This window comes from Halichoerus grypus, chromosome 1 (assembly GCF_964656455.1).
Source record: "Halichoerus grypus chromosome 1, mHalGry1.hap1.1, whole genome shotgun sequence".
Taxonomy (NCBI): domain Eukaryota; kingdom Metazoa; phylum Chordata; class Mammalia; order Carnivora; family Phocidae; genus Halichoerus; species Halichoerus grypus.
In genome coordinates this window covers 45,459,859-45,482,348 of record NC_135712.1, presented here as the reverse complement: position 1 = coordinate 45,482,348, position 22,490 = coordinate 45,459,859, and the positions used below count along the sequence as shown (strand labels likewise).

The 22,490-nt window shown below is 39.3% G+C and overlaps 1 protein-coding gene across 1 annotated transcript in view; it reads left to right on the top strand.

Moving 5' to 3' along the window:
• The window catches only part of GABRR3 (gamma-aminobutyric acid type A receptor subunit rho3), a 43,981-nt gene that overhangs the window by 9,454 nt on the left and 12,037 nt on the right, over window positions 1-22,490 (top strand). Inside the window, exons 3-7 of the mRNA XM_036070319.2 lie at window positions 4,161-4,228; window positions 6,822-7,045; window positions 10,822-10,904; window positions 12,147-12,287; window positions 19,437-19,589. Coding sequence (XP_035926212.2) covers window positions 4,161-4,228; window positions 6,822-7,045; window positions 10,822-10,904; window positions 12,147-12,287; window positions 19,437-19,589 — 669 coding nt within the window. The remainder of the gene's footprint in view (window positions 1-4,160; window positions 4,229-6,821; window positions 7,046-10,821; window positions 10,905-12,146; window positions 12,288-19,436; window positions 19,590-22,490) is intronic.

Sequence of the window (22,490 nt, the reverse complement as noted above, 5' to 3'; positions counted from 1 at the left end):
TCAGGCAGAAGTGTCAGCCTGGTAGCTCCGTGAAAAACAGTCCTTAACCTTCTCTTGTCTTGGTCAGAACAGCTTCTTCTACCAGTGACCCATTTCTGTTCTCTCAAGGCTGCCTTCCTGGGGGAATCAGGCTGCAGGATAGACAAGACAGGCTTTAATTTATCGTCTCCTTCTTTATACTTATTCATAACATAAACACACGCACATACTTCTTTCCTCTTGTGCTAAATGTAACTTCAGCACTTCCTCTGCCTTAATGTGTTTTCCTAATTAGCTTTAACATTAAAACCAGCTGCTACTGCAGTGTTTTTTTACTTTTATAAAGCATTAGAAGATTAATTGACTCATTATGTGGAAACAGGAGGATATAAATTTAGGGGAGCTTTTTGTTTAACTTGGGTTATAAATTGCAGCTCATTTTCTTTACGTTTTTCCTACCCTTTACATCTCTCATCACTGAGGGCTTTTTTGTTTCAGTCTTAGAGATGATGATTTCTTTGTTTCTTTAAAGTGAAATCAATTTAGCATCTAGATACTGGCTACTGAGTCAAGACAAAAGCTAACGTTGTGAAAGCTGCCCGTATAATCTATGTTTGTCAAGCAAGAGGACTAGCCTGGGAGCTGGAGGGAACTGGCTGTATTCCTGTATTCACTAGCCTTGGGTTTCAGGCAAGCTCGCTGACATCTCCGAGTGAGTTATGTCATATGTCAAGTGAAGGTAACATCGGTTCTACCGACCTACCTAACAAACAGCTGTAATGATAATAGGAGATAATATATTGTATGATGTATTTTAAGTGTACTATACACATAAGATATATGACTGTTATTTAACAATCCTTATCCCAGCATACATAAAAATAGACTGATGGTCTATCTTTACGTATATAAAAACGACTACAGATGTGTGTGCTACTTACCTAGGTATTGATCCTGGGAAATCAACGCATAATGATAACGGTTAATATTTGTTTATTTTTACTATATTCCAAACGCTTTATATATGGAATTAATGCAGGTATTTGTGAAATTGTTATTATTTGTGTTGTTATATATGTTACTGATCCAATAGATGCTGGACAGGTTGGTTGGTAAGACGTTTGAATGGGGTTAGGTTAAGGACTTGACACTCATTCTTTCATTTAGTCTCACAGCAAGGCTATTAGGTAAGTACCACAGATTTATTTCCCCTATTTTACAGATAAGCAAACTGAGACTTAGAGGAATTAAGGGATTTATGGAAGTTTTGGCTTTAATTCAAGATTAGTAGCTGGAAATTCCGTGATTTTTAATCCATCTGCTTTATTACTACCTTCTCTCTTCTGAGACTCAGCTGCTTATCTATAAAAAGAATGATATTTGGAACTATATCCAGCTCTAAAATTCTGTAATTTTGCACCTTGCCTTTACCTGGCCCTCCCCCTCCACACTGTCCTTGAGAATGTATAGATTCCTAGACCCTGGAGTAAGGTACACTTGGGCATGGAGTTCAAAGGAGCCAAAAACGAGGTCAGATGGCATCTGAGGGCAAACATTTTTCTTCAAAATGGAAGAGCTCATCCCCCCAAGAATAGAATTGAAAGGAAGAAAAAAGAAATTGAGAATGTTTCCAGGAGTCCATTCCTAATGGACAAGCCATGTTTTTACCCCACTCTTTATCCCAAACCAGTCTTCTAACCACCCTAAGGGTCTAGTTCTTTCCAGTGGTAGCATGAGTATCTCCTTGTGTGGTGGCTTTATATGACTGCCCCAGCTTGCAGAAATAGTCATTAACAACTGGGATCTGCTTACAAGTCACAAAATTCTACATGCAAATTGTTCTCAGGTTTTGTCATAAAATAGGTGCTCTGTGAGAAGCACTGTATCATTTTCTCGTCAGGAGTGGGCTGATTAAATGTTTGAGTGCAAGACTGGGAATAGTAACTTGCATTGCTAGGAGCAGGTTTGCATTTTTGCTGAATTGCAATAGCAATAACATTTATTTAGTGCCATTTATTGAACACCAATTAAGTTTACTAACTGTGTATTATTTCTAGTCCTCAAATAAGTCTCCAAGGTGAGTACTGCTACTAGGATTTTATAGGTGAGGAAACTAAGCTTAGAAATGTTACTTACCATGGATCACAGATGAGTGGTAGAGCTGGGTTCAAACTCTAGTCTGTGACTCTAACACCAGAATTTTAACTAGGACATTTCTGCTACCTCTCCAAGACCTCGCCAGGCCTTTCAATCCCTTGGACTATTGGAATTAATGGGAATATTTACTCATCCTGAATCGATCCTGAAAGGCCATGAATTTTTATTGTGATATCTCTACTAACTAAAGAAAAAAAGTAAAAAAAACAAAAGCATCAGAGCTAAACCCAGTATATAATAGAGTAATCCTGAAGAGTTCCCAAGTTAAGGCATAACCATAATTATCGTTAAACAATTTTTAAATAGAATTGTCATCATTAATGTATAGAAAGTAATTGATCCAATACTGCAGGAAGTCGTTGGTGGTTACGATGCAAGCAAAGTGTTCCTGAAACCCAGAGTGGGAAATGTTTTTGAGTGACAAGCCCAGGGCCTATCCAGCGGGAACCCCTGTAAGTAAGGAATGATACGAGGGTATGTTACGGAATATAAAAGGAAATCAGTCTTGGTAAAGTGAAGGTAACTTCAGCCAATTAATGAGGGGAGTCCTAGATGGTGGACAGGGACTGGCGAGGCGTATCTTGTTTTATAATGTGTTGTGCATTTATTTATTTATTTTTTAAGATTTTATTTATTTGACACAGAGAGAGAGATAGAGGGCTCACAAGCAGGGGGAGTGACGGGCAGAGGGAGAAGCAGACTCCCCGCTGAGCAAGGAGCCTGGGATCATGACCTGAGCCAAAGGCAGTTGCTTAAAGGATTGAGCCACCCAGGCGTCCCATGTGTTATGCATTTAAAACACAATAATTAGGCACTTTGTTGAATCATATGCACATGTATGTCACATGTCACAAATCCAGACATTAATTAGCCTCAAGGAGGAAGTTTCCCAGCCCAAACCTTCTCAATCGCAGAATCTTGACTAAAACAACCACCTGGGATCCACCTAGGCAAGATTTCTGTTTCTGCAAAAGTAGTTGAAAACATTTTTTTAAACTCAGAATTCTACAGAGACAAAAAATTTAATTGAGAATTGGTCACTATGAAAAGAAAGCATATGAAGACTACATGTATAAACATAAAAATTATTTTAACATATACATACATCAAATTCCATGCATGGTACTAAGTGAGGAAGTTGTTAACATCAGTTTACCCTCATACAGGAACTGGTGAAACCGTTTGTGAGGTGTAACAAGGAAATGTCTTGGTCTCAGTCTGGTCTAGGTTTTCTTATGGCGTTGTCATCCATGTTCTCCGGACCCATGAACCAGATTCATTGAGACCCAACTGCAAACAAATCTTAGCGCTTGTCTGAATTTTCTCCAATTCTGACTTTCAATACATTCTCATCAAACACATTTCTAAGGATGTTTGCTTCATCCCAACTGCAGGTTGTGGTTACCGATGTCCTGCAAAGAGACCGTTGTGAGTGTGTGGCGGCCCTGTGTAGACTATACTCTGGTCTGTCTTCTTCCAGCCTGCCACGCACTGCCCAAGCAGAAGAAGCTGATTTTTTGGAAAGAGAGAAAAGGCTCCCACATTTTTCAGAGTCATGAACTCCACGACTACTCCACTCCCTGACTATAAAATATGATCCTTACCATAGAGAATACATAATTCTACATACTCTTAGACATGTTTTTGAAACATTGTTCCCTTTTAAATCACTACTAGCTAAAACAAAAAATAAAAAAAAATTGAACACACTACTTCTATACCATAAGTATACTATAAGAAGGAAAATGTTGGGTTATTTCTAAGTGTAATAATGTGTAATGTGTATATAATTATGTATATGTAATAATGTCTAATGTGTAATAATTATTGAAATAACATTTATTTACACATGTGCCTTTTTATTGTAATTGACTATATAATAATATATGAATAGATAATGGAGAAATTTGTTGTTAAAAAATTTTTTTAAGTAATTCACTTGCAACATTGATCTCTCTCTGCTTTGAATATTACAAAATAATTTTAATGATCTCTAAGTATATCAGTCATTCTTCTTTCTGAAGGGTCTCCAGTGCCAGTAGGTATAGATGTCCAGGTTGAAAGCATTGACAGCATTTCAGAGGTTAACATGGTAAGTTTCTCTATGAGATATTGGTCTTTTCCTGAAAAGATAGAGAATAATGTCAAAATCACTGGTGTTTAAAAAAAACAATTTAATTATGTATGTTATTATTATGTATTTTTTCGTAGAGTGGAAGTTACTTTGCTCTCTATTCACTCTTTCTGCTTGAAATTTAGATTTTATATGTTATTTTTATCATATGCAAATACCACAATTAAAGATAAAATGTAAAAAAAAAAGATAAAGGGGCGCCTGGGTGGCTCAGTCATTAAGCATCTGCCTTCGGCTCAGGTCATGATCCCAGAGTCCTGGGATTGAGCCCCGCATTGGGCTCCCTGCTCAGTTGGAAGCCTGCTTCTCCCTCTCCCACTCCCCCGCTTGTGTTCCCTCTCTCGCTGTGTCTCTCTCTGTCAAATAAATAAATAAAATCTTTAAAAAAAAAAGATAAAGATATAAAAAGAGAGAGAAAGAGAAAAAAGTAGGGAATCTCTTAAGGAAACCAGACCTAGAAAATATAAATCAATTAAATTGGTAGATCAATCTTTTTATATATATACTTAATTAATATTTTTATTTATAGTGATTCCTCCAACTAGTCATTGCCATCCAAATGCTAACTGAATGAAAAATTATACAACATATAAAAATTCCAGCAAATTCTAGATAAAATTTTCTATGACTTGTTATATTTGTTTCAATCTTCAGTTAATGTTCTTGTAGTCCTTATCATTATCAAATTTGGTATTTATTTCAAGTTTCACTATGAAACTTCCTTCATTTTAACCACCCTACTCCCAAAGGGAATAGCACCAAGGGTACTCACTACTTAAAAATGCCTTGTTTCAAAAGTTTTGTCTCTTCCCTGACAAAAACCAGCTTCTACTGACATTTTCTTGAGTCCATTGTACTCCAGGAACAAGTACTCTTTACCTCTTCCCTGGCATAATCTCTAAATTATCCCTGAATGACCCAGTCTGCATCTAAAATTCTCATTGTCTCCACCCAGGTGCCCTTAAAACCAGACCTTATCCTTCTCTCTTGAATAGGGTGAACTATGGGACTCAGTATCAGCTAAAACTGCACTGGGTTCTCCATGCCCAAGGTGAAAATGCTTTTTAATTATAAGTAACCCCCAGTGTTGGCTTCTTTTGCTTCTCCATTATCATCTTCCCACCCTGAATTCACTTTCAATTCCTTGAAGTTTTACCCCACTCTCTTCTCAACATGGTGCTCAGCCTGCTTTCTCATGATGGTGCCCACTAGTGGCGATGTTGATGTGTCACTGAAATGTAGCAATGTCTGCTATTTGACTTCATAAGCTCAGATCTGATTGAGCACCTAATTCTAAATATATGCTTACTAAAGCAATCCATGCAGTAACCCACACAACACCCTGTAGAGTAGTGTTATGGGAATGAATGAATCATTCTATTTATTTGCCCTCACCCTAATTCAAAATTACACGTCTGATGCTCCCAGATTAACCTAGAGCAATAATACAAAGCACCTCTATTCTGAACCTTAGAAAAAACAAACTAGCTCATCATTAATTGGTGACTTATCTGTAGTTTACTGAGATTTGTCTTTTGCTTATACCATAAATGTCAAAGTTCTGTCACATGTGCTAGTTCAAGAATAATTTGAGTATTGTTGGGAAATAAATGATAGTAAGAAGTAAACAATTGTGAAAGGTGAAACACATCATCATCATCCACACCCAATGACTTGGATGTAGCTAGGGGAGTTTTTGTTCACACAAACAAGATGTTAAATGTAGCATCTGAGAGCCAAACAAAGCTCAAAGTATTGACTAACCATTTTTTTTTCCATGCTAAAATAATGTTAATATAGCTCCGTCTGCCCCCCATCTTTCTCTCTTTACAATTGGGTTACACACTAACAATTCAGTTCCCTCAGCCATACTGGGTCAGAATCTCAGGGTACTAGCTTCTGGGGAATGTGCTGTTTTGACAAATTCACAGGTAAGTCTTTTGAACACTAGAATTTGAGAACCACAATTTCTTGGTATTCTTTCTCTCTCTCAAGCTGAGGAAAATTGTTATCTCCATGTCAGGATCTCTGACAGCATGTTTTCTATTAACAGCTCTAATAAATGCTGTGTCCATTTTTGTGGGACTATAGTTTATTCAACTTGGGGTGGGGGCTTCTTTAACAAAAATAATACAAATGTATGGATACAGAACCCATTATAAAAGTGAATATATATTTACAATGAAAAAAATAAGTTGAAATAAAATACTGGGCCATGTAGTTCCAAATCCTTTTCTTCTGAGATCTCTTCAGCTGATTTATACCAGTGCTTATGTAGAAATGTTTCCCAGTTATAACCTGGCTTCCCTTACCCAACTTGAATTCTCTCTGGTTCCTAGAAACTCAACATTCACCAGACTCCAGGTGAAGGAGAGGCTCTGCAACTCAAGCTCAATGGCTTCATCCTAAATCTGCCTGAAAATACAATATAAGCCATTCACTTTATAGGTCATTAACACCCATGCCAATCAGTCTAGAACTAATGGTATTAATTGGTCATTCTGAACCATATTCCTCTGGCTTTGACTTGTCTCTTTTTCTCTCTGCCTAGGACTTTACAATGACTTTTTATCTCAGACATTACTGGAAAGATGAGAGGCTCTCCTTTCCTAGCACAACAAATAAAAGCATGACCTTTGATCATAGATTGATCAAAAAGATTTGGGTACCTGACATCTTTTTTGTCCATTCTAAAAGATCCTTCACTCATGATACAACTGTGGAGAACATCATGCTGCGCGTGTACCCTGATGGAAACGTCCTCTTCAGTCTCAGGTAAGGAGGGCTGTGTACCTTCTTTGGCTTCCCTATACCAGGGCTGTCTACACCAAAGCTAGTGGATCTCACTTCTGACTAAACAAACAATATTACTGTCTGTTTAGTCATGCTGAAGGTTGGGACACAGGCAGAAAATGTGATTTTTCCTTGTTCTAACTTTTAGATTTTAAAGAATAGTTTTCTACTCTATCTACATATCGTTGGAGAATGATATCGTTGGATATCAGCATATCATTGGAGAATGATGAAAAATAAGGTTGGACAGAGTGGGCCAAAGTATGGAAATCCCCAAAAGTCTGGCCCACAATTTTATAGGTGCACAAAATTGCTTTTCTTCTTTACGAATTATACATTACCAAGCGGTCTTGGAATCTTGGATTAACTAAATAGTTTTCTTAATTATCTCCTTCATTTTTTACAAGAAGGTATAGTCATTGTTCCAATTACCGCTAATTTGTTTTACTCCCTTTTCATTTTTTTAATTGAAAACATTTTCTCTGACACTATGCTGTAACAGCCCTCCATCTTTAATTCACAACATGTTCTTTTAGCCTGATGAATCCTGTACATACTGAATGGCTTATCATTGGTAATTCTAAAAATGCTTAGTAAATCCAAGTAATTCAATGTTTTTCATGTCTTAGAAATCCCAGAAAGACTCTGTCGTAAGACTCTGAAAAAAAAAATGGCTCCCCAAAGGATATCCATGTCCTAGTCCTTGGAACATGTGAAAGTTACTTTATTTGGCCAAAAAAAAAGGGGAGGGTATCTTAGCAGATGTGATTAAGTTAAGGATCTTGAGGTAGGAAAATTATCCTGGATCAGTTGGTTGGGACCCAAACGCGATCAGTCGTAAGTAGCTTTGTTAGAGAAAGGCAACGTGACCATTAAGACGGAGCCCGGAGTGATGTAGCCACTAGCACAGGGATGTCAGGTGCCGCCTGAAGCTGTAGGAGGCAAGGGATGCATTTTCCCCCTAGAGCCTCTGGAGGGACCAGGGTCTTTCTGACACCTCAATTTTGGTGTAGTGATACTAATTTCAGACTTCTGTCCTTCAGAACTGTGAGAGAATAAATTTCTGTTGTTTTAAGCCACCAAGTTTGTGGTAATTTGTTACAGTGGCAATAGAAAACTAATACAGGTTCTTTTTGTGCACTAAAAACACCGTGCTCGCTTTAGGACAAAGGTGCTCTTGCCATATTGCTGTCAATGTTTTTAAAAAGGCAATGAAAGGAAAGTAATACTTTCGGTAGAACTTTTAAGTCAGGAGGAACATGGGACTCGGAACCATACTGGAGTCAGGCCTCACTAGGAATCAGAAGCAGAATGGCAGCGTCTGGCCAAGGAATCAACTGTTTAAAACTTTCAACTTCTTAAAATTAATTATTTTGATGAAAGAATTAATTCAGTAGATTGTCCTTACCCTGCACATTCCAAAGAATGATTTCTGGCTCAGTCTCCAAGCTCTTCAAATATCCTGCCTGATAAGAGGATCTTTGTTGACCCTGAGGCCTTGGGCCACAGCAGACAGTCTATGCTAACAATGGGATTTATGGAGGAGGCTTTGAGTTACCTGGTATCAGCTTGACCTCTGGACAGGCTGGAGACCAAGGTCAGCTGGACCTATGGGACCAACTCTCAGTTCTAATACTTTGGACCCCAGGGTTCAGGTAGCTTCCCTGGTTGGCAGTACCCCATGGTCACACATCACTGTTGGGACGGTAGCACTGTCCACATAACTCCACTAGAACAGGACATCTGGAAACTTGCTCCTGGTCTCTATTGGACCCTGTCCTCTGTGCCTTTTCCATTGCTGATTTTTATCTGTGTCCTTCCATCGCAGTAAACCATAACTGTTAGTGTAAAAGGTTTTATGAGTTCTGTGAGTCCTCCTAGCAAATCATGGAACCTGACGGTGGTCTTGGGGAATCCCCAAACACAGAAGGACTCAAAATTGTTGTCCACACAACTATTCTAGCTGACAGCAGAGCCAGTCCAAGCGTGGAGCCAGGTTACCTGGTTCCAGGCTTGGTTCTGACACCATCTACTGACAAAGATTCTCTCTTTGGCCAAACTCTGCTAGGCTCCTCTGAACTTTCTTCTCACCTAGTCCCTGACTTTTGAGCTTCCGTGTTTGTCTCTGCTAAGTGCAGTCAGCCAGAACCCTCCATCTGCAATATCTGATCACCCTCCAAATCTGATCAGATTCCTCATCTTCTACCACCCCCAAGTGATATCTGATCACCCTGGCCTGCCTTCAGCGAGGGTCCTGTTAGGTCGTTTTAGCTAGAACCACCCTCCCACCCACCTCTTACGAGTGATGTTTCCTCTGAGTAGTTTCCATCCACTGCCCCCAACCCTGCTCCTTGGCTATAAATTCCTACTTTTCCTTGTTGTATTTGGAGTTAGGCCCACTCCTCTCTCCCTTGTTAATAAACCAAATTATAGTAGTTCCCCTAAATAAATTCTTCCTTACTGTTCTTGAATAAGTGTCATGGATAGTTTTCTCATTACCACCACTTACTTGACCACTTTGGTTGTTAATTTATTCATGTCTACTATGAAGGAATAGACTCAAAGACTTCAGAGGTCCCTTCTGCACACATCTACTTATATGTGGATTTTTTTTTTGATAAATACAGTACAGTACTGTGAATGTATTTTCTCTTATGATTTTCTTAATAATATCTCTTCTTTCTAGTTTTACTGTAGGAACACAGTATAAAATACATATAAAAATATGTGTTAATTGACTGTTTATGTTGTCAGTAAGGCTTCTGGTCAACAGTAGGCTTTTAGTAGTTAAATTTTGGGGGAGTCAAAAGTTATATGTGATTTTCAACTGCACAGGAGTTGGCGCCCCTAACCCTTGAAGTGTTCAAAGGTCAACTGTAGCAGGAATATACCAAAATGAGTGTTTTGTGACACAAAGTCCTCCAGATACTTCCCTGGGTTGGCATTTTGCTGCATGACTATTGACAGTAGAATTCAACCCCATGGAAGATAAAATGGTTCTACTTCTCTGATTAACTTGGGGGCACCATGGGTAGGAGCAGCTGTTGCCTTTGTTTTGTGCAGACTTGCTCAGGGGCCTTTTATAAACCTCTGATCTGCTGTTGTGGATACCAGAGTTTGTACTTTGAGGCAGGATCATAGTATAGCAGCCTCTGCCTAAAGCCAGAAAAATCTAGGAGGATATAAAATTTGAAAAAAACAATCCTCATCAGTATGCAAGCCTTAATAGCACCTGAATTATGCATTGATCACATAAATCTATAACTGAAAATGCTCCAGGCTTTCTCCTCACTCCTGGAAAGAGAATTTTCCCAGGTAAACTTGCTTTGTGAGAGAAACCTTTACCCATAGGTTTTTATTACCACCATCCCAGCCCTTTATGACTAGAAACGAAGTTTGGATCTTCGAAAAAGCAGAAAATATTTAAATCTATTTAAAAGTCATCTCCCTTTGAAGTATGTTTTTCTGAAGACATCGGAGCCAAAAAATACAGAGGGCGCAGACTAGGAAACAGTGAGATCAGGAACAATCTTTAGGGCAGGAATTCCTGTGTTAACCCTGTGTTTTCAGCAAACTACACACCTTCCTGGGTTTGCGTCCTTAGACATTATTTGGATAGAGGATGGTAATGCCTGTTTCACACTATTCTTCAAAGGCACACAAAGCAAGCACCACAGTAAGGGAGTTTCAGTATTACAGGTTTATTTGGCCATATGGTGAAATGATCTGCAGTTTCTGTTTTCTCTCTCCTTTTATAGGATAACTGTTTCAGCCATGTGCTTTATGGATTTCACCAGGTTTCCTCTTGACACTCAAAACTGTTCCCTTGAACTGGAAAGCTGTAAGTCTTACTTCCTGATGGAATGAGTACTCATGATCTGAACATACCATCACATACCTGCACGTATATAAGCATGTTCTTAACAAGCATTTAAAAATCTTGATATAAGTTAAGTATGTTGGTTCAAAATAATTACTTTTTTTTTTAAACCAAAGATGATGGCAGATTGTCTCTCAAAAGAGAACATGCAGGGAAAGGATGTTTTCATAGTACATATTCTGTAGTTTCCACCTGGTTATAAAGGAACAAGTTCCCTAAAAGGGTATATTCTTGCTGATGTTATTAACATAGACTGACACACCTCCCAAATTTGGAAAGCTCTGGAATTCATGTTCCCATATAAGTTACAAACTTCCATTAAATGTACTTGGGTTCCCCAGAAAAAGGCAGCTCTAGACATAGACCCTCTAATCAAAGCCCTGCCAGAGGGCTCTGAGCCGGCTCCTTGTCAATCACTGTTGCTGACCCATCAGTTGGTTTTTTGTTTTGTTTTGTTTTTGTTTTTTTAAGATTTTATTTATTTGATGGAGAGAAAGAGAGAGAGAGCACAAGCAGGCGGAGTGGCAGGCAGAGGGAGAGGGAGAAGCAGACTCACCGCTGAGCAGGGAGCCCGATGCAGGGCTCGATCCCAGGACCCTGGGATCATGACCTGAGCCGAAGGCAGACATTTAACCGACTGAGCCACCCAGGCGCCCCCCCCATCAGTTGTTTTTGATACAACATCTTAAAATCTGACTGCAAATTTTCATAATTGGCCAAAATGCTGGGAATCTCAGTGGATGCTCCTCCCCAAATCCATTAGAAGCTTTCTATAACGCTATTTGATTTCAGAAGAAAACTCTTTATGAGCTCAGCTGATTTTGGAATTTCATCTGAGAGAGCTACCAAATAAAGGGGCCTGCTGACCTAGGGTCAGGCCTCTGACTCGGAGCAGATGGTGTTCTGACAGGACTCTGCACACAGGGAGGGGAGCAGCTATTTGGAGAGTTTTAACTCAACGTGTGGGCACAAGAAAGACCTCCACACTATGCCGGTGATTAGGGTCGAAGTTTTGGAGATTATTGTTTTCTTTTGGTAGGTATGGGTATTATTAGTCTATCGGCAAACGTTTTTCAGGATCCGATATCTACATGTCACTGGACCAGGCACCGGAGATACAGAACTGTGTAAAACATGGCTACAGACCTCATGGAGCGCACAAGAACTGATTCTAGCAACAAGAATATTATTCTCTTGTTTTAGATGCCTACAATGAAGAGGATCTAATGTTGTACTGGAAACGGGGAAACAAGTCCCTGAATACTGATGAGCATATTTCCCTTTCTCGGTTCTTCATTGAGGAGTTCAGTGCATCCAGTGGATTTGCCTTCTACAGCAGCACAGGTGCATTATTTTATGTGGACAGTTTATCAGCACTTACTGAGCACCTACTGTTTGCAAAGTACCGCAACATGTGAAGAGACCTGAACCCAAACAAGTGTCCCGTTTAGCCAGTACCCTCTTTCCTTCTTTACAGGCAGCCTCCTCCCCCTTTCCAGTACGTGACTTCTCCTCCTCATGCCGTCACCTCTAAATAAACATCTTGCTCCCACTCCTGGCCTCTGCAGTCTACTGTTAATGCAGCCGACAGAGTGATCTTTGAAAACATAAAGACCACAATCCTTTCCTGCTAAAAACCCTCCAGTGTGTTTCCACCACACTTAAAACAAAACTCAACTTTCCCAAATGGCCTACAAGGCCCACATGATCTACCTCTGACCTCACCCACTACCCCCGCCCCCTCTGCTCTCTCCACGCTGTCCTCAAACACACGTGTCTCATTCTACCCACACAGCTGCTGTGGCCTTTCCTTCCCTCTGCCTGGAGTGATGTTCCCCCAGTTTTCTCATGACCGGCTCCCTCCTTCCATTCAGGGTGTTGTTCAAATATCATCTCAAAGAGTGCTTTCTTAACCATCATGTCTAAAGTAGGCCTCCTTCCTCACCATTCCCTGTCTGTATTTGTCCTCACAGCACTTAATGCTACCTGAAATACATCTCTAGTTGACGGCTTTCTTGTCTGAGGGCCTGACTAGAAAGAGTGCAAGAAATCTGTCTGTCTTGTTCATCATTTCTTCCCCAGCACCTGGAATGGGCATGGCACATCATAGATACTCGATAAATATTGCTGTGCTTGCTTCAGTAGTGCATATACTCAATAAGTATGGCTGAGTGAATCAGGGAGTAAAACAGAAAGTCCATTCAATCAGGCCTATATTGTATTCTCTTTACTATGACAGATATATTTTTTGTTTGGCAACATGTATACATGGCACTTTTTAAATTATACTTGATCGCTGTTGATTAAAGTTAGAAGTAGCTTTCTCTTCCCTGGTTATTAGCATTTTGGGTCATTTCAGAAAGAATCCGTATAAAATGCCGTTTTAGATTTTTGAAGCCATAGCTAGGCTGGAAAATGTATGCTGGCCCCTGAGTTTCAGGGCTGCCCTGCCTAGAATCCTTTTACCTACTGACTTTTCTCCCTGGAGGTGCTCTACTCTGCCCTTAGACTTGGGAGAGGCGTTATCAGGTTGTTATCTAAAAGCCTGAATCATTAAGAGAGAAATCAAAATTTACATCACAGGGAAGCTAAAGGACTTTCTAGAACCAACAGCTATTTAGCCATTTAGATCCAGAACGAATGCTCTATTTCACTTATTTGTCTACAATGCTTGGGATTCAGCAGGTAATGCTATTAACTATAATAATGCTTGTGGCCTTTTCTCTTTTCTGATTATATAAGTAACACACCTATTATTTGTTTTGATCATTGGTATACCCCTGGCACATACTAGATGCTCAATAGGTAATTGTTGAACGAATGAATGAATAAAAGGCAGATAATTTGAAAAAAATATTCAGAGAAGTTTAAAGAAAAAGCCTTTGTAATCCCACCTCCTAGAGATAAACTGTTATTATTTTTATATATGTCCTTCTCCTTTTTCTTTTCTCTCTTTCTCTATATACGTAAATACAGTTGACCCTTGAACAACATGAGTTTGAACTGCACAGTCCACTTATATGCGAATGTTTTCAATAAATACAGTATGGTACTGCCCATGCATTTTCTCTCCCTTATGGTTTTTTAACATTTTCTTTTCTCTAGCTTACTTTATTGTAAGAAAACAGTATATAAGACATATAACGTACAAAATATGTCTTACTCAACTGTTATGTTTAGTGAGGCTTCCAGACAGCAGTAGGCTATTAGTAGTTAGGTTTGGGGGGACTAGAAAGTTCTCTGCAGATTTTCAACAACACCAGGGCCAGCATTCCTAACCCCTACATTGTTCAAGGGTCAACTGTGTATGTTTTTATCAGGATTTTTAATGCTCGGAGTCCTAAATTTAATTAATATTTAAACAAAGGAAAGTGTGGGATGAACAATGATACATGTCAAAGTATAATTTATAGCTATTTTCATTTTGCTGTTGTTATGATGAAATAACTTTGGCACATGATAGATTGTGACTAAGTCTTTGCAATGTTTGAAGCTATTACAATGTCATACATATGAAGCATAGAAATCTAAGAGTATTGTTTCCTGCACAGAGTATATAGTACGTGTATATTAATGGCAATGACATTTCAGATTTTGAAACACTAGTATCCATTAATATACACCCAACCATCCTCTTAAAAAGAAAAGGTTAAATTTCATTTCCAAATTCTTACTTCACCAGTATGCCATTCCATTGGCTTTGCTGTCTTTTTATTTGTCCTTGTCAGGTTTTTTAAGCCCTACCAGGCAGGTCCAACACTAGTTGATTTTTTTACTTCTTCTGGTCATGTTTTAGAGTCTGCCTAAAGCCATGCAAAATACTTCCATTGAAAAACTTCCTGCTCAGAAAGATGCTCTTAAGTGTTTTAAAATCCACTAAAAGGGGCGCCTGGGTGGCTCAGTCGTTAAGCGTCTGCCTTCGGCTCAGGTCATGGTCCCAGGGTCCTGGGATCGAGCCCCGCATCGGGCTCCCTGCTCCGCGGGAAGCCTGCTTCTCCCTCTCCCACTCCCCCTGCTTGTGTTCCTGCTCTCGCTGTCTCTCTCTGTCAAATAAATAAATAAAATATTTTTTTAAAAAGAGGATTTATATATATATGTTTTTTTAATGTCCAGAAAGATTAACAATTGATACTTCCGAGAGTTGAGTATAGATTGGGAATATTTTCAATTTTATTTCAACACTTCTGAATTTTTAAATTGTTACAGTGTATACATTTTTAATAAGAAAGATTAAAATGGGCTTTAAGACTATAAAAAATATAAGAGTAAAGCATTTTGGAAGTTGTAGTCAAATATCAAGTTTTTTAAAGATTTTATTTATTTATTTATTTGAGAGAGAGATTGAGAGTGGGACTGGGAAGGGCAGAGAGAGAGGGAGAGAGTCTTAAGCAGACTCTGCACTGAGTGTGGAACCCCAGGCGGGGTTTGATCTCATGACCCTGAGATCATGACCTGAACTGAAACCAAGAGTGGGTCGCTTAACCATCTGCACCACCCAGGCACCTCCAAATATCAAGTTATTTATTTATTTTTTTTTAAAGATTTTATTTATTTATTTGAGAGAGAGAGCACAAGAGGGGGGAGCGGGAGAGGGAGAAGCAGACTCCCCGCTGAGCAGGGAGCCCGATGCGGGACTCGATCCCGGGACTCCAGGATCACGACCTGAGCCGAAGGCAGTCGCCCAACCAACTGAGCCACCCAGGCGCCCCAAATATCAAGTTATTAATCATATATGGTTTTATTCAATGATTCTTAGGTTTCAGAAATATCAGCATTTACAAATTTATTTTAGCTCACAAGTATATGATAGTTCTGCCTCACATTATCCGTGAATTATTAAATATGGTCTCCTGAGACCTAAACCCAAGTGTTTTTCTCAGGTTAGTATCCTGCTTAAACATATTAGCTTCATCAAAAATAATTTTTTTTATATTTTGTCTTCATTCCTATCATTAGAACAACTACCATAACCTCTGTGTAGCCAAATCAGCTCTACAGAAAAAACTGTACTTCTGGCCCTGAGCCAGAAGTAGAGTTATAACTATACAACTTTAGTTTCCATTTGATAGCTGAACCATCAGGTTCCCACTCTTTCCTGGCAATGTTAACAAGCAGGGGAGGGCCTCTGCCCTCTCGTGCCTTTCAATGTCCCTCACAATCATGCACTGTAAATTTACAAAGGAAAAAAAAATGACTCCTGCCCCTAAAGAATGCGTTGATAATTATTCTTTACTGTAGCATAATGTAGTGGCTAAAAGTACAAGTTTTGGAGACAGACTACATGAGTTCAAATCCTGGCCCTGCCACTTACTAGAAACATTGGCAAGTTGGTTAGTCTCCCTAAGCCTCAATGTCTTCATCTTTAAGTTGTTTTTATAACACTCTCTACCTCATAGGGGTGTGAGGATACATGATTTAATACATTTAAATAATTTAGAATACCATCTGCCATAAATAACTTCAAATACCGTCTGCCATATGGTAAGTGCTCAGGAAATATGAGCTAGTAACTATTATCGTCACTGTTTTCATCAACAACATCATCTGGATCCTTTCAACACAGAATGAGGCCTTTAATGTCACAGGCCATTGAAGGTGACAGTCTCTAGGTATAAAAACCTTCTTGAACCTTTTCTTGGGACTGACTCCTCAATCACTTCCCCTCTTTTGCATTTTCCTGGCTGCCAACTCTCCAGCCCTCTTCTCTCTTTCATAAACTCCCCTTCTTTCCACTGTGCAACAACCTAATGGAGGCTGATGGGCCTTTCCACCCAGAATGTGGTTCAGATGTCAAAACTGATGATGCCACACACTTAGCAGAAGGGTAAAAAGATTTATTGCACACATAACGAGGTTTTCTAGAGAGAGTGAGGTAGGCTCCCAGGTAGGTCTGAAAATGGCTTGAGAAAATGAGGAGGGGTGACTGGCTTGGGGTTTTATGGTGGTTAGAGGGTGGGGCTAGGGTGAGGGCTCCCTTGCATGCTTTGAACTTCCCATGGGTGTCAAAAGAGGGAGCACGCAGCTTTCTTATTGGTTTGCCCAGATGTGGGACAAAATGGGGAGGGAAAATAGGGCTTGGGAGATATGAGAAGTCAAATATCAAAAGTGGAGTCAGACTCTTTATCACACTATCCAAAATGAGGGTTCCACATCTTTTCAAGGCTGCACCACCTTTCCTGGTGGTGGAGAGAGCTCTTCCTGGCCTATAGCTTCAACCACAATATGATCCCTAGTCTCCCCTGCCCTGAAGAACCACACAACAGAGCAGCATTTCTCCTGCTCAGTTGCCAAAAACAAAGTTATTATTCAGAAAATTATGAGTAAAGAAAGGACCCTGTTACCAAAATTTAGTTCATAGTTAAAACCATATATACTAACAGTGTCTTTATGAAATTCTTCCACAACTTTTCCTTATCTCCTTTAATCTCACAATGATTATATGACGATATAATATCAGAGAGGCTGTTATTCCAGTCTACAGCTATAATCAAAATTCTCAACAGCACACAATAATGAAGTGGGTCTGTAACATGGGTAATACAAGACAATGAGTAGCTCAAAAAATACTGTATATTCTGACTTTACAATGCACTATGTAATGGGTCTTCTATTTCCCTTGGGAATGAAATTGTTTGATATTCCTGAAACATACATCAACTGATGGTGAGAGAGAACCTCAGAACAGATAGGGACAAGAAGGGTCATCGGCACGTAATTGCGAATAGAATACTAAGAGGAGAGTCTGCCAATTCAGGGTGGGTTTGCTCGGTTTATGTTTTGGGCCGAATACCTAAATATTGACTTGATCCATCTAATAAGTGTGCCATCTTGAGTTTCCTAAGAAATTACTACTGAGACTAGTAGAAGTATTCTTTAAACCCTTTTACAATGCGTATGATTTTGTTTTATAATTTTTAACCTATAGTCCCTTGTTTTTTTTGGTTTTAAACTTCCTTTCAACCAATGTGAAAAAGGAAACCTGAACAAAATTGTACGGATGTGACTGCAATTGTTGCTTCTGATGAGCATGAATCAATCAATATTACCAACATGAGTTTATATAATTCCAACCAGAAGCAAAGAAACATCATCATTTGATTACTTTTTTTTCAGATTTATTATAGATAAATGAATGGTACCCACCAGAATTTGAAATAATACAAACAGTTTATGGATATTCCTTTCACCCACTCCCTTTATGAATCCCTCGCTGTCTGGATTCCAACTTGGAATCCAATGACTCAGTAGCTATTGTGAATCTTTTCCTTCAGGTAAAATTTTCCCTTTCATTTGTTGAAGCTAATAAATGGTTTATTGGCTATTTCACCCAGTCATTTGTCATGTATTGAAGATTTGCCCACTTGCAGAAACAATGCAAACACAATATATTTTGGAGAAAGGTCTTTAAAGGCCATTCCACAAAATATAATTACCAGTCATTCCTGAACAGCAGCTATGAAATTTAAGGGGAATCTTTTATTTTTAATTTTATTATATTATGTTATGTTAGTCGTCATACATTACATCATTAGTTTTTGATGTAGTGATCCACGATTCATTGTTTGCATATAACACCCAGTGCTCCATGCAATATGTGCCCTCCTTAATACCCATCACTGGGCTAACCAATGCCCCCGCCCCCCTCCCCTCTAAAACCCTCAGTTTGTTTCTCAGAGTCCATAGTCTCTCATGTTTCATCTCCCCCTCCGATTTTCCCGCTTCATTTTTCCCTTCCTACTATCTTCTTTTTTTTTTGAACATATAATGTATTATTTGTTTCAGAGGTACAGGTCTGTGATTCATCAGTCTTATACAATTCACAGAGCTCACCATAGCACATACCCTCCCCAGTGTCCATCACCCAGCCACCCCATCCCTCCCACCCCCCACCACTCCAGCAAACCTCAGTTTGTTTCCTGAGATTAAGAGTCTCTTATGGTTTGTCTCCCTCTCTGGTTTCACCTTGTTTCATTTTTTCCTCCCTTCCCCTATGGTCCTCTGTCTTGTTTCTCAAATTCCTCATATCAGTGAGATCATATGATACTTGTCTTTCTCTGACTGACTTATTTCACTTAGCATAATACCCTCTAGTTCCATCCACATCATTGCAAATGGCAAGATTTCAGGGTTTTTTGATGGCTGCATAATATTCCAAAAATACCACATCTTCTTTATCCATTCATCTGTTGACAGACATCTTGGATCTTTCCATAGTTTGACTATTGTGGACATTGCTGCTATAAACATTGGGGTGCACATACCTAAGGGGAATCTTTGAATCACATAACTAAACAGACTACAGGTCAGTTAGTTCAACAAACATTGATGGAGTGACAGGCCCAGGCCCTGTCCTCCTGCTGGGTAAACAAGGGTGAGTGTGTTCAGTTCCATGTTCCCTTAGAGCTTAGAGTTTAAAGAAGCAGGTGATTCCACTTAGTGTGATGCTTTCATGAGGAAGCCTGTTCTAAGGAAAACTCTGGCTTTTTCTCATAGGTTGGTACAATAGGCTTTTCATCAACTTTGTGCTAAGGAGGCATATCTTCTTCGTTGTGCTACAAACGTATTTCCCAGCTATGCTGATGGTAATGCTTTCCTGGGTTTCATTTTGGATTGACCAGAGAGCTGTTCCTGCAAGAGTTTCCCTGGGTAAGTCTTTCTGTACCTTTGTGAAATGTTAATATCAGAGAAAGTTCAAGAAGGTAAATAAGTGGTGATAAGTGGAGAGGAAAAGAGTGATGGTTTAGTAGGGGTACTTAGAGACATGCACTCAGGTTACAATATTTATCTTGACAGCCTTGGGGGCAAAATATGATTGGACTCTTTCTTTCCTGGGGAACTGAGGCATTAGGTATAAAGCCTGAACCAGATGACCAAAAGGGGAATAATAAGGAGAAATTATGAAATTATGGAGCATAAATAGCCTCACTTTACAAACCTATCTCCTCACTTTCAGGGAAACCTCCCCATCTCTTACCCCAACCCACTTTGCTTTGCATGACAAACCTTTGCATCATAGAAAAAAAGAACCTTCAAACTAATGCACACTGTACTACTGGTATCTTAATACATTACTTCTTGGGATAGGGGGCAATGCTAATTAAAAATTGGGGCTTAGCCTAAACACCAAAATCAGAACAAACCACAGTGAAATTTGTTACTGTGGTTCCTTAGTTGGCAAGAGATTCAAAGGGGGAGGCATTGCTGGCTTCATTAAGTCATCACACAGGTATGATTATCTACTCTGTCTAGCATGGCATGCCACATGCCGCTGTCACACATACTGATTTATGGGAACGATGGCAGGCCTGCTTAGCAGTGACTGAGTTCTTACAAAGTGGAAGATGCCCAGCTAAGCACTTGGATAACCTGTTACTTAATGAGAACCCAAGAGTCAATCCCACTTGCCTCCTCCGCTGTTTCAGGGCAGAGCTCCCTCATTTCAGCTGATTTTGTTCTTTGACCTGTAATGCTCTACCTAGACAGAAGATTGTTATAAGTGCTTCACAATCATTGTAATTATCACACAATTCATTCCAGAAAGGGTGATTTCTAAGCTAATGTTCACAAATTATATGCATACTTCAAAAGATCATTTGAAAGACACAAATTGTCATTAATATTAATAATTTGTTCACCTCTTTCCCCTATTAAAAGCTTTAATCTATAAGCATTTGAGGCTTGACTATCTTCATGGGAGAAAAATACCATCTGAATGAGTAATTAAATTATTGCGGCTGTGACTTCACATCAGAGCAGTTGCGCCCTGACCTCATACGGCAGTGGGGTAGGGTAGAGCTGAACGGGAGATGAGAGGCACATTTCCAGCCCTCAAGACAGAATGAGAAAGACGTTCAGTCTCTAAAGGTTTGTGAACATGATTTTCAATCAGATTCCTGAAGCCTACTGCTCAGCTCTTACACTTTTAAAATGACAAGTGATAGAAGCTGGTTCCAGGGCGGGCTGGGGAGAATGGAGAACACTGAAATGCCTTTAAGTCTCTCCTGAAATTCTATGCTTCTTGCATCTACATCTGATTCCCTAGGGGGTTGGGAAATTGCTATGCAGATTTATGTAAAATAACATATAAATCAGAAGTGTCCCTCTCCCCTCTTATCTTACTGAAGGGAACTGTAGTATTCCTATACTACAGTTTATACTGTATAGTTTATAGTACAGTTTATACCTAATACACTACAGTGTATACTATAGTATACACTGCTATCCTCTCAGGCTTTTGCTTCTTAACACCCTCAAGGTTTTTCAAAGATATTTTGTGCTCTGGGGGCGCCTGCGTGGCTCAGTCGGTTAAGCATCCGACTCTTGATTTCAGCTCAGGTCATGAGATCAAGCCCTGCACCAAGCTCTGTGCTGGGCCTGGAGCCTGCTTAAGATTTTCTCTCTCCCTTCCCCCTCCCCCCAGTGCTCTCTCTCTCTTAAAAATAAAATAAAATAAAATAAAATAAAATAAAATAAAATAAAATAAAATAAAATAAATTAAAAAAAAGATATTTTGCATTCTGCTTGACTGGCTGTTTCCAAATACTGGGCTACCTGATTCTCCAGAAGGTCCCTCTGACTATCTGTCTATCCCATTTGCCTTTTCTCGGTTGTTTCCCCTTCATCACACTGAAGTATTTGACACTATTAAGCATCCTCTCCAAATTCAGAACCAAGTGTCAAAAGCCCAGCCTCCTCTTCTTCATCTGCAAAATGAGATGATTAATACAGCCTTCCAAGGTCACCGTATGAAATGAATGATGAAATAAATGGGAGCATTCATGTCAACTGCCTGGGCCGATGCCTGGTCCATAGTGTTTGATAAAACCAAACAAACAAACAATAAATGCATTTGCAATACTCTGCACTAGCCTAGGTTTCCTCCTCTTTTAGATTTTTCTTTCATTTGTCTTCCTACTTTGTCTTCCTTCTACTCCTTGAGTCTGGTAACCCCCTCCCAAGGTTTTGCTCGCTTTTGATTCGCTCATCAAATGGAGCAACACTCTTGTTTCTGACTACTGTCTCTATGAAAATATATCCCAAATCTAAGTCCTTATCTCAAATCCTTCCCTCAAGTTCCAGATAGTATTCCCAGCTGCCTGCTGGACTTCATCTCCAAGTGCTGTGGGCACGCCACATGCTCAAAACCCAACAACAGACTACTATTACCTCCTCCACCATCCCTGCCCAAACTCCACTTTTTCTCTTGGCTTTTCTTGTTCTTTTAAGGGCCCCCAATGTGTTGAATCTTCCGTATTTGGATCCTCAATTTCCTTCTTAGTCTTTAGCAGTCATTCTTAGGTTCTTAGGACCCATTTACACCTTAAAAATTATGAGGAACCCCAGAGAGCTTTTGTTTTTGTGGGTTATATCTATCATTATTAGCCATGTTGGATATTAAAACAGAATTTTTAAAAATATGTATTAGTCCATTTAAAAATAGCAATAATAAACTCATTACAAGTTAACACATTCTATGAAAAATAGTTTTTTTCTAAAACAAAAAAATAGTTGGAAGAGTGGCATTGTTGTACATTTTTGCAAACCTTT